This window comes from Labrus bergylta, chromosome 14 (genome assembly GCF_963930695.1).
Source record: "Labrus bergylta chromosome 14, fLabBer1.1, whole genome shotgun sequence".
Classification (NCBI taxonomy): Eukaryota; Metazoa; Chordata; class Actinopteri; order Labriformes; family Labridae; genus Labrus; species Labrus bergylta.
Window position 1 is genome coordinate 5425147 of NC_089208.1, and position 11598 is coordinate 5436744.

The 11598-nt window shown below is 42.9% G+C and overlaps 1 protein-coding gene across 1 annotated transcript; it reads left to right on the forward strand.

The window, feature by feature from the left end:
* The first annotated feature begins 1126 nt into the window (after nt 1–1126).
* Nucleotides 1127–11033, forward strand: pom121 (POM121 transmembrane nucleoporin). Its single transcript, XM_020640524.3, has 13 exons — nt 1127–1697; nt 3394–3603; nt 3750–3899; nt 4476–4556; nt 4703–4874; nt 4959–5047; nt 5132–5211; nt 5823–5947; nt 6050–6149; nt 6732–7007; nt 7203–8720; nt 9051–9146; nt 9534–11033. Exons 1-13 carry the CDS (start codon nt 1135–1137, stop codon nt 9629–9631), a joined length of 3558 nt encoding a protein of 1185 aa, XP_020496180.3. The 5' UTR covers nt 1127–1134; the 3' UTR covers nt 9632–11033.
* The last annotated feature ends 565 nt before the right edge of the window (nt 11034–11598 follow it).

The following is an 11598-nucleotide window of genomic DNA, read 5'->3' on the forward strand; positions in this document are numbered from 1 at the left end:
AGTTGAGCAAAAACATGAAATTGCATTTTTGTGGCAGTAATGCAAATTTTAGCTTCCCTACGTTAAACATTTCAAAGAATATCAATAATATTCTAACACAAGATGAACTTCAATGTCTCTATAAAGTAAACCAACACTGTCAGGTTGAGATATTGAAGCATAAAATGTACAATTTCAAGCAAAAAATACTAAAAATCAAATCACTTATATTTATAGAGCATGTTTAAAAACAACCAGACTCCTTAGACTTAAGAAGTCTGAAATGCATCAGGGGGAAAAGTGTGTCTTCAGTCTGGTCTTAAAAATGCCTAAAGAAGGGTAACACCAAATACCAAGAGGTAGAGGTAGAGTATTCCTCGACCAAGGAGCAGCTGATCTGATTACCTGAGAGGTTTTGGTAGGGAGATGGTGTGAAGGAGTTCAGAGATGTACAGGTGGGGCAGGCCACAAATTAAAGTACCTTAAACTCAATCCTGTACTTGAGCACGAGTCAGTGCAAAGATGCAAGAACAGGAGAGATGCTTTCTCTCTTTTCCTGGTCCCAGTGAACAATCTAACTGCAGCGCTTTGTACCACCTGCAAGCGGGACAGGGACAACTGACTGGTGCCAAGGTAAAGAATATTACAATAGGATAGGATAGGAGAATACTTTATTGATCCCCAGAGGGGAAATTCGGGTGTTACAGCAGCACAGACAAGTAAGCTCAAAATACAAAATACACATTAAACAGAATAGATTAGATAAATAAAAATAAAAACAGGGGGTATATACAAGTACAAAATGAATGATGAAGTTAACTATGCAGGGAATTTTAGACAGTATTTGCAGAGAATGACAAGATAAAGTGACAAGTGATGATTAAAGTGACTCGGTATGATAAATAGCAGCAAGTAATGTAAAAACAGCAGAAAAGAGAGGCAGTGTTGTACCAAAGTACACACAGACTACAATAGTCCAGACTGGAGGCAATCAAGGCACTGGAAACTGTTTTTAAAATCATTTGGAGAGAGTTTTAAACAGCTGCAGTTGTTTTATCTTCTCCTCCGGTCCGCTAGGTGGCGCTGATGAAACAAAGGGTTGGATGTTGCGAAATCCAAAGAAGAAGAAATTCCAGCAGAGCAGCATGATGGGATATGAGAGTCCTCCGGCGGCGCGCTGCCGCCATGTCACCCAGAGAGAAACATTTAGCGCTACTCTCTGCTTTGGGCGTTCTTAGTTTTGCTCTTTATTACAGTCCAACTTTTCTGTACGTGACTTTACTTGTTGCAGCGTGTTGTATTGTGTGTTACTATTGCAGCAGAGAACCGCTTCCCGCCAGGTTAGGCCTGAATCCGCGGGCTGGGCAGACCGTCGTAGCCGTGGTTCGGCGCTGGTTGTGGGGCTGGGGGGTTACCGGCGTGTCGGCGGCCGCTCGGGGGAGAACAAGGAGAAACAAACCGGAGGAGTCGGAGGGCCGCTTCGGAGAGAGGCTCGTCGACGCGGGGATTTACCGGAGGGAGCACCTGACGAGCGACTCGTTTGTTTTCAGCCCTCGGGATTTCCTCATGGGGAGCTACATCGGGAAACCGGAGAGCCCGACCGCGGAGACCGGGAGGCCGAGAGCGGCGGCGAGGAACCCCCGAGAACAGCTGCGGGAGAGGCTGGCGAGACCGAACCACGCTGTGCTCACTCCCAACCGGAGGCTGTCATTCACCGGGTAACGTTTACACTCTAACCACGCTGCTCCGACGTAAATAACCGTTATGACGTACAGGGAAAGTTCAACCTGTTGGCGGGGTTTTAATGATTAACTCACGGAGACCTTTGTTACTCATGGTGCACTACGAGATATTTAAATTATATATTATATTCATTACTTTTGACGGTTTTCGGTACTTAAACTATGAGGGACAAAAAATGACTAAAGTGTAAATAAATTAATAATTAAATAAATGTTGGGAGAAATGCATAAAATAATGTATAAATAATTAAATAAATGCTGAAAACAATACATCAATGAATGAATAAATAATAATAATGAATAATAATAATACACTTTGTTAATGAAAAAGACTATTTATATATTTTTTACATGTATTTATTCATGTATTAGCGTATTTCTAGTTATATATTTATCAATGCATACTTTTCCACATTAATTGACTTATTATTTTATTATTTATTTATTTATTTATTCTTTATTCATTTTTTGTCCCTCATAATAAACATCTTAAATTTCAGGAGGAAATTATAAACTAAAAATAATTTGCTGGAGTTCATAGTTTAAAATCTTTGTGGAGATTTCAAAAAATGTGTTGTAAAATTTAAAAGTGTCGACACCACGTGTTTTAAAACAAGATTCTCACTTAATTTAATGATCAATAGTATCAAAAATTACCTAAAACTTTATATCTTTAGTCATTCTTATGCCAGTTTTTTTGTGCAAATCAGTGTGTAGGAGTTTGCTTGCAATCTTTTATAGTTCAAAACAAGAAATAAATCAAAATTTGGGTGCCTAGACTTGTGTCTGTGTTGCTGTGGAATAGAAACTGGTATAATGATTTGTCTAATTTTTACCGAGATTGTATCAAAATATTAAAAGATCTAGTATCATGACATCCCCGGTTTATAGTTTATATGGACATAAGAATTAAAAACTATTACAGTGACAGAAATATAAGGCTATAGACTGATTTAATGTGGTGTTTATATATTCCCAGGCTTTATCAAGACTGTCACATCAGACAATAACATTTTAGATGAAAGGAATAAATATGAATAATCAATCAGTAGACCTTCATGAAGTAGACAAGGCCATAAAATATCAGACTTTGCAGAAAAATATCACATATCAACGTGTCCTTTATGAATGTGCTTTGTCAGGTAGCTAGTTTGCATGGGGCCATACCCTTTAAGTCTTCTAGTGATCCCCTGAAGCTGATGTTTCGTAGAAAACTGCATGAAATGCTTTGATGAGGTCATCCTGCTCCCCCTGATCCAACTTCATGAAAAACACCCATGAATATATCTTTCAGCAGCAGATTCTTGCTTCAGTGGATCTTTTAGTAACCTTGAATGTGTCTACTTTCCTCATGGGTACATTAAAATGTTTACCTATCCTTGACAGAGTTTGAGTAAGCCTGTGCACTCATGTAAATATTGATTTTACGTTTTCAGTTGATGTACATCTCGGTCTCGGTTGGATCTTCAAAATAATATTTTTGACGATGCTACCAGCTGCTGTATTAAAAATAAATACAGTTTGGCATTTCCTAGAAGGTTAATGTATAAAAGACTAAGACTGAATTTGTAGAGTCACAAATGAGTTTACTGATATACATTACGGCTGTGTTTTTATTATTGTTGCAGGTTACACTTATTAAAGATTTTATGATGTTTTTCTGTCCAAACAGTGAGCCACTGAGCCCATCGAGCAGGTTCACCATCACTCCCCAGCGTCACTACCCCCTGCAACAGCCGGGTGTCTCATCACTGGGAGTCTTACCTCCTGTCAGGTGGGATGGCTTCAGACAGAAAAACATCCTCAGCCCACGTAACTCCCCTGCTGCTCTCAGCCCGGTTACCGTGAAGATTGCCAGGCCTGACCACCACATCACACCCAGGTCTGGAAAACTGCCATCTATAGATGATTATTCTTTTTGTCGAGGGACTGGACTCCATAATACTGATGATTGGTTTTGAGTCCAGTGCTTAGTAAAGCAATTCATTTGTGGTAAAGCTGACGCAAGCTGTGCTTTTTATGTTTTAGTTTGGACCATCATAGTTGTGCCGGACACCCCAGAACCCTGGCGGACCCGTGCTCCAGAGAGAGTGTCCTCAAGGTGTTGAAGGAAAGTCGCAAGAGAGACGTGGAGGATGAGGACAGAAGCTTTACAATTGAGCAGAGAAGCAAAAGAAGGTACGGCTAACAAAGGGGGCTCTAGATGGACCATTGCATTGCTAGGAAGCTTTTTAACAGCATAAGTATTTCTCTATACATTTCCGAAAAGCAAAAGTTAGAAGTGAATGCAATTAAACATAAAGAATGCAACAACCCAATGTGAAACATGCAGAGCGAGAGACAGAAGCCACTTACAGGTTGTGATTCCACAACAATGCAGTAATGAGTAATGACAGGTTGCCTGTGCTGCGGCCTGAAATTGGTGCTCCAGTGTGGTTTCACATTGCATCATAGTGTTATGGAAGCTTAAGAGGCACGGGGAGTAAACACACAGAGGGCGCTTCTCATGAGGTTATGAGGTTGAGCTGATAGTATGTAACGTCCATATGTGTGCATGTTAAAAAGACATTTGTTTTCTAGAAACGTAACCTATTAAGTGTCTGGAAATAACTTGAAATCATTTTTTAAGCCTTCCTTTTTACAACACAAATGGATACTTCCTTATCTAAGAGATTACGAGTCACTGAATTCTAGGTTTATAGATGAAGTTTGTTGAAACTTTGCTCATGTTGGTAATTCCCTTTCATTTTCAAGGCGAAACGACAGCGGTGGAAGTGCACACTCTGCTTTTGGGTCTCTTTTGCCTAATGGAGCACCATCACAGCTGGTCCCTAAGTGAGTTGAACAAACACATGTCAGCTCTTGTCTGTAAATTTGACAGACTATCTGAAACCGTAAAGCCCATGGCACAGTGAACTATAGTGTGACAGTCTATACGTATTTTTAAATGTTGAAAATGCTGTGCTCTTTTTTTCCTCCAGGCCAGGAAACCTAAAAAGAGGGATGACCTCGCTGGCAGAGGAGTCCATCTTGAAGAGGTCTCGCACCTCCTCCATTAGCTCTGGCAGTGGGGTTCATGCGCCCAGAGGAACCCCAGGATCCAAGAGAAACCCAATTCACAGCTCCTACAGCTCTACGATAGGCCTCAGCCAGGTAACACCTGTCTGATTCAGTACAGTGAACACAGCAATGCAGAGATGAGGTGGAGTTAACCATCTCTGTTGCTTTTCTTTACAGTGGAAGAAACGCTCTGCACCCAGCTCTCCTCTGTCCAGCCCCGGATCGTCACGCTGTCAGACTCCAGAGGGTGTTTCCAAAAGACCCAGGTATGCCTCTGCTGGAGTCTTGCTGGTTAACCCTTATTTTTGTTGTTTTATATTACAGTTTTTAACTTGTGGTTTCATTAACAGAGAGGACGAGGGACAGTCTCCCAGCTCAGCATCCTCAGTGAGGTCGGATCACACGGCATCCGAAAAGGCTCCTGTTACTTGTAAGTCTCGCTTATCTACAGTGGCTGAGCAGACAGATTATGCAATGCTATGTTATACAACCCGTTTCTATAAAAGCTGGGACGTTGTGTAAAATGTAAATAAAACTGATCATTTGAAAGCCCAGATTTAATTGAAAATAACACAAAGACAAAACGTCAAATGTTGAATCTGAGAGATGTTATTGTTTTTGGGAGATTATTTGGCCGTTTGAATTTGATGGCAGCAACACATGTAATGCTACTCTGTTGTATCTCCTCTTGTTTTAAAAATACTGTGTTAGCATTTTGGAACTGAGGAGACCAGTTTCTGTAATCTTCAGGCCCAAAGACGGTCGCAGCATTTCTAGATCTGGTTTATATACGAGTTCCCTTTGCACTGTACGATTCAGCTCACATTGATTTGTGAATGCTGCAATTAACTGTGTTCACAGACAATGGGTTTTAAAAGTGTTCCTGATCACTGTTACATACTTATATTTAAAGATTATGATCAATGATGATGGAATTGAATGTTAAATAGGGCAGGGAATACATTTCTTTATTCTGATAATATCATGTAATAAGTTTTGTGTTTAAATTGCTTTCTAATTCATTGGTGTTTCATGATGTAGCACTCAAACTGACCCCAGCCCCCAAGGTCCCAGTTTCAACGTCAACGGACTCTGCTGGTAGCGGTGGGAAGAGAAAACGAAAGATCCAACTTGTGTCCAGCAACCGGGACGATCAGATCTCTCTGGTAAGTCGCTCTGCCTTGATAGACTTCACGCTGTCAGAAAGTCTAGTTCATATAATCGTGATCCAGTGACTTAGATTTCTCTTCTAAACTCTTGATTTGTAGCCCCCGCCTCCAGAGCTAGGCTACACTATCACTGTGAAAGACCTGGATGAAGAGAAAAAGGAAGGCATCAGCAAGATCCAGAAGGTCCTGGAGACTCCTGGTAAGAAGAATCAGTCAATGTTATGAACTTTTTAACTTTTCTCCTTCAGCTTGTACACTTTTTTTATGCATGCTGCTCTGCTCCTCTCCATTTTCAAACATACCAATCCTGGAAGAGTGACATGCTATGCTTTCATGTTAACAGGAAGTTGGTTTAGTATGCTTCTGACGTCTGCATCAGGACTTTAAAGTCTGCGGCTCAAAACCACAAAAACACATCAAAACAACAGCTACATAAAAGTTCTTCATACAAACGAGAATAAAACGTATTTGTTGTGTTTAGTGTTTGTTTAGTTGACAATTCTCAGATTTCTTTTTTATGTTACTGGAGAGCTGAAACTCTGAAGTTGAGCAGAAGATTTCCCAGACAGATGCTTTTCACTCTTAGGCTTTGTCTAAACGTATGCACTCTTCCAAAAGGGCTGCAGCTTCTATATAAGATTCATTCTTATATAGAAGTTTTTGATCTGAGATAATGTTTAAGGGAATTGTTGTGCCAGAACTATCGGACTTGACCAGTGTCATACATCTGCTGCCTGGTTAAGCCTCCAACCAAACTCTCTGTGAATTTGTCTTTGTTCAGCACCAGAGCCAGAGAAGTCTCCCACACCCCCAGCCACCATTTCAACCCAGCCCACCTCCTCCACCAGCTCCTCCAGCACCACCACCCTGAGCAGCCTCCTGGCGGCTCCTCTGGTCACCGCCGCCAGCTCCGCCATCCCAGTCATTAACCTGGACCCCAGTCCCAGCAGCAGTGTCACCACAGCACCTGCAATCCCCAACCCACTGCTGGAGGCTCTGAAAAAGAGCATCACACCTGCTCCTGTTAGCTCCACACCCGCTGCTACATCAACCACAGGTACTATCACTGCACTAAAGTGTAGAAAAAGTTAAATTGTCCCAATCGTCTCCACACTCGAGAGTCATTTTCCTTGTCCTTGAAAATGTTTACATTTTGAAACCGTAGTTACAAACAGAATGTCTCATGGCATATGTTGATAATCCACATGATAATTTGATGTTTTCTTTAACAATTTCCTCGTTGTGTCCGCAGTGTCTGCATCAACCACACCAGTGCAACCCAGTAGCTTAACCCTGAAGGTTTCCACTACAGTAGATTCCCCTCAGCTTCCTCCTGCATCCCAGCCTCAGTCCTCCTCTTCTGTTGGGGAGCAGCACTCCGCCTTCATGCAGGTGCTGAGTCAGGTCTCAAAGGCTCCCAGCAGCACTCCATCTTTAACAGGAGCCAGTCTGTTTGGACTGACGAGCCAGATCACCACTTCTACCACTTCTTCCTCAGCGTCCAACCTGGTTCCCGCCTCTTCTGCTCCCCCGGCCAGCAGCTCAGAGTCAGTCAGTAACACCAACCCTCTGCTGGCTTCTGGCTTCAAGCCCATCTTTGCAGTCACCACCACCTCCTCTGGAACACCAACCCCAGAGAGCAAACCCGCTGTCCCCACCTTTAAGCCCATCTTCGGAGCTGCCACTCCAGGTTCTGGCTTTGGACAGCCTTCATCCATTGCATCCACCATCCCAGCCTCTTCAGTTGCTTCAAGTATGTTTGGTGGATTAACCAGCAGCACCACAGTCACACCATCTCTTTTTCCTGGCATGACCAACACCACCACTAACACAGCCTCCACCGGCTCCATCACCGCCACACCGTCTGTAGCCCAGCCAGCTATGAGTTCCCTCTTTGGAAACTGGTCAGCACCCTCCACAACAAGTACCAGCTCATCCTCAACGCAGGCGCCAAACACAGGAAGCACATTTCAATTTGGAGCTGCCGCCGCCGCCACCACTGCAACTGCTCCTGCTCCTGCTGCTGCTGCTGCTACCACGACCTCCAGCAACAGCACCTTTTCATTTGGTGCCCCGCAGCCAGATCCCCAAGCTGCCAGCCAGAAGGTATTTGGTTTTGGCCAGACAGCATCTACCCAGAACACAACCACAGCTTCATTTGGAGGCTTTGCTATGGCCAACACAACCTCCAACACCACAGCTGCTGCCACCACCCAGCCAACCTTCTCCTTTGGGAAGTCATCGTTTCAAGCACCACCAGCAGCAGCAGCAGCAGCAGCTGCAGCAGCACCACCAGCAGCAGCAGCAACACAGCCTACTTTTGGCTCGTCTGCAGCGCAGTCAAAACCGTTTACCTTTGGAGGCAGTGGAGCACCATCTGCTCCTGCTGCTAACACCGCCCCGCCCCCTTTCCCTTTTGGCTCAACCGCTGTCACCACAGCACCCAGCTTTGGGACACCAGCTCAACCAGCGTTCGGAGCTAGCTCCACTGGTTTTGCTTTTGGTAGCACTACCGCTCCCTCAGCCGCACCCACAGCTGCACCGAGCTTCGGTGCAGCAACCCAGACTCAGAGCTCCTCCTCAGCCACCTTTACGTTTGGCAGTGCCGCTCCTCAGCCGGCCCCCCCTGGCCCTGCTCAGCCAGCACCCAGTGGGTTTAACTTCGGTGGTGGTATGCAAGTCCCTCAATTTGGAACACCAGTATCCAATAATCCAGCACCACAGATGGGATTCAACTTCGGGGCTGCTGCTACTGACAAACCTGCTTTTGGTAAGGAACACAGACACAACTGATTTGTTTTATGCTAATACCTATCTTATTTACAGGGAAAACTTTCCAATCTGATTCAAATAAAAAAATAAATGAATGAAAAAAAAAACACCTGATACAACGCCTCATTCTAAACTTATGGCCCCTCACAGAAAAAACAAATGGGCAATTGTTAACAATGTTTGTTGCAGATCTGCATCCTCTTAGTCCCACTGATATTTAGTTGTGGCTTTAACAAGCAGTCTAGATTTCTCTATCCTATTAAAATTCAATAGTTAAGACCTTGTCGTTTGTTGGGTTTGATGAAGTTGTGTGCTGCATCCTCTACAGGGACGTCCACTCCATCCTTCGGCCAGAGTGCTGCTGCAGGTCCAATTCCCTTTGGAAGTCCTGGAACTCCAGTCCAAGGCTTCAATGCTGCATTTGGTACGTTGTTGATGCTGAGACTTCAGCAACCTTGACTGTTCAGGCCATTGTATGGAAGGGAACACGGCATGAAAGCATTACTGTCTATGAATCTTGTCACACCTTGCCGTATCTTTGAATTACATAACTTCAGGAGGTACAATATGGACACAAGTGATTTTTACAAATGAAAGCAGAGTAGCAAAATGCTCACCCTTGTTCTTCAGTGTTTTATGCACTCTACTTCGCTTTTGCACTGAATGCTAGAGAATGTGGTTGAACCACTCTAACAGAAAAGACTCTAATCTGAAGTGTGGGAGCAATGCTGCATTTACTCTATTTACTTTTAGAGGCAGAAAGACTTTTTTTAATGTGGTTATTTCTAAATCCTGTGTGTTTTATCATCAGGTTCCCCATCTGCCACCTTCTCTATTGGAGCCGGATCTAAACCATCAGGAGCACGCCAGAGGCTACAGGCGCGGAGGCAACACACCAGGAAGAAGTAACCTGTTGCACATGTCCAGCACCGCTTTCAGAGGACAGGAGCTGTCGCTGCTGTTGCTGCTATGGTTCATCTGGCCAACATTGCTCTGTTGTAAGCCCAACATCCCCAAACCAGGCCGCCACCAATGCTCTCTGCTTCCTTCCCCCTCCTCCAGTGGGCTGTGCTTGCCCAAAACATTGTGTTTGCTGAGGAGTCTGAAAAAGAAAAGCACACCAACTTGCTGAGTTGATGCTGCCTGGATGACTACATGACCCAGTGAGGGAATGTAGCAGTGAGGAGACGGGAGTCCATAACAATGTACTACTTGTGACGAGGACAAAAGACAGATGAATCGTTTGAATGCTGAACAAAAGCATATCCAAAGTTAATTTTCCTTTACAGTATGTGGACACTCCCATTGGTTCGTCTTAAAGAGAGAGTTGAGTCAGGCAAAGACGTGGAGCCTTGGCTCAAACATTTATTTTTTTACGTGAAGCGCGCAGTGGTTTGTATGTTTCTGAGTATTTGAGCACATTATCTGAATGAGTCTGAATAGGGCAGAATGCACGGTTGCAGTGTACGTGTAAAGTTACGAGACGTTTGCATTTTAAATTATTTTTTTAATTGGCTCATTGGTAAGTGGATGATGTGTTTCTGCACTGAAAAAGGCGACATGTCTTAATGCAGATAGTGCAGACCCTTGTGTTCTTGTTTCATACTCTTTGTCATTACAAGCATTCCCAGAAGTCCTCCTGTGGATGGCCTTTTTTTGATAGTGATTATAACCAATACTGATACAATAAGCATGGCGGTTTACCCTTTGGATGACTACTTTTGACTTGTGCTGACAAACCCAAAGCTAAGTCTTCTACTTCATGCCTGTGAAAACAATCTGTGATCTTTATCCAACCTTTAAACCTGAGATGTGTTTGTTTGTGCCAGACTACCTCTCTTTACTCCAGGAACTTAATCTGTGTGATTTCACTCAAACCTGATTAGATTAAATTGTCATCTACTGTTTTATAAAGATCATATATTGAGTTTTTAAACATCTGCGCCGCAACACAATACCAGAACGTCTGCAACATCACTGTTACAACAGATGAAAACACATTGACTTAGCATCAGATTTATTTTAAGAAACGCGTTCTGTCAAATTAAAAGCTTGTATCTGTTTCGTTACCACAAATTGTCAACGTGAGGCAGGAGTTTTATTTTCTGCAATGTCTGTCTCTTGTTGATGAAGCCTGTTCAAGCTAACCTGACGGTAAATCCACTGGATGTTGGCGGTCATAGGTTTTATTTTTAAGGATCTTAGTTTGTAGTCATGATCACTTCCTCTTGTGAAACGTGAGCAGTATGATGCAGTTCTTGATTGTTCATTTTGAAAAAAATAAATAAATAAAAAGGAAATTGGACGAGGACATTCCAACAAGAACCCTGTTAATTCTGCATGATCCAGTTCTTTTCCACCATGAGACCATGTAACCAAGACCACTCATCGTTCAGCCTAGGTGTGTCCCAACTCCATACTCAGAATTATATGTTTTGTACTAAGTATACCATTTATCGACATCATTTTACTCTTCAGTAAACAGGAAACCGTGCAGTATTTACACCATGCAATGATAGTCAAACTATGTCTTCAAGTTTCCATCATGAATGACTCTTAAAATAAAGCTCCAGAGAAGACATACAGAGACCACTGCAGAAAAATGTTTTTCTCTGGTTCTACTACTTAAAGGTTTGTGTTTGTGTGAAATGCATATACACCGTTTGTCTCAACTTTAAGATATTCTCATTAAGGTCTTTTGTCCCTCTTAAGTACATATTCAAGCACATTATATTCTCAATGCCCGCTTAGAGTTAGTATGAAGTCTGGATTTGAGAAGCCGCTCATGCCATTTTTATTGTTCTGTGATGTTTTAGTGTAACTGAATTATCTGACGTAATTTATTTTCTTTACTCTTTAGATTAATAAAAAACGAT

Coding starts and splice junctions, on each gene's coding strand:
- pom121 (XM_020640524.3), top strand. CDS start 1,135: ATGAGAGTCCTCCGGCGGCGCGCTGCCGCCATGTCACCCAGAGAGAAA. Junction 3,900..4,475: donor GAGCAGAGAAGCAAAAGAAG/GTACGGCTAACA, acceptor TTCATTTTCAAG/GCGAAACGACAGCGGTGGAA. Junction 8,721..9,050: donor TACTGACAAACCTGCTTTTG/GTAAGGAACACA, acceptor CATCCTCTACAG/GGACGTCCACTCCATCCTTC.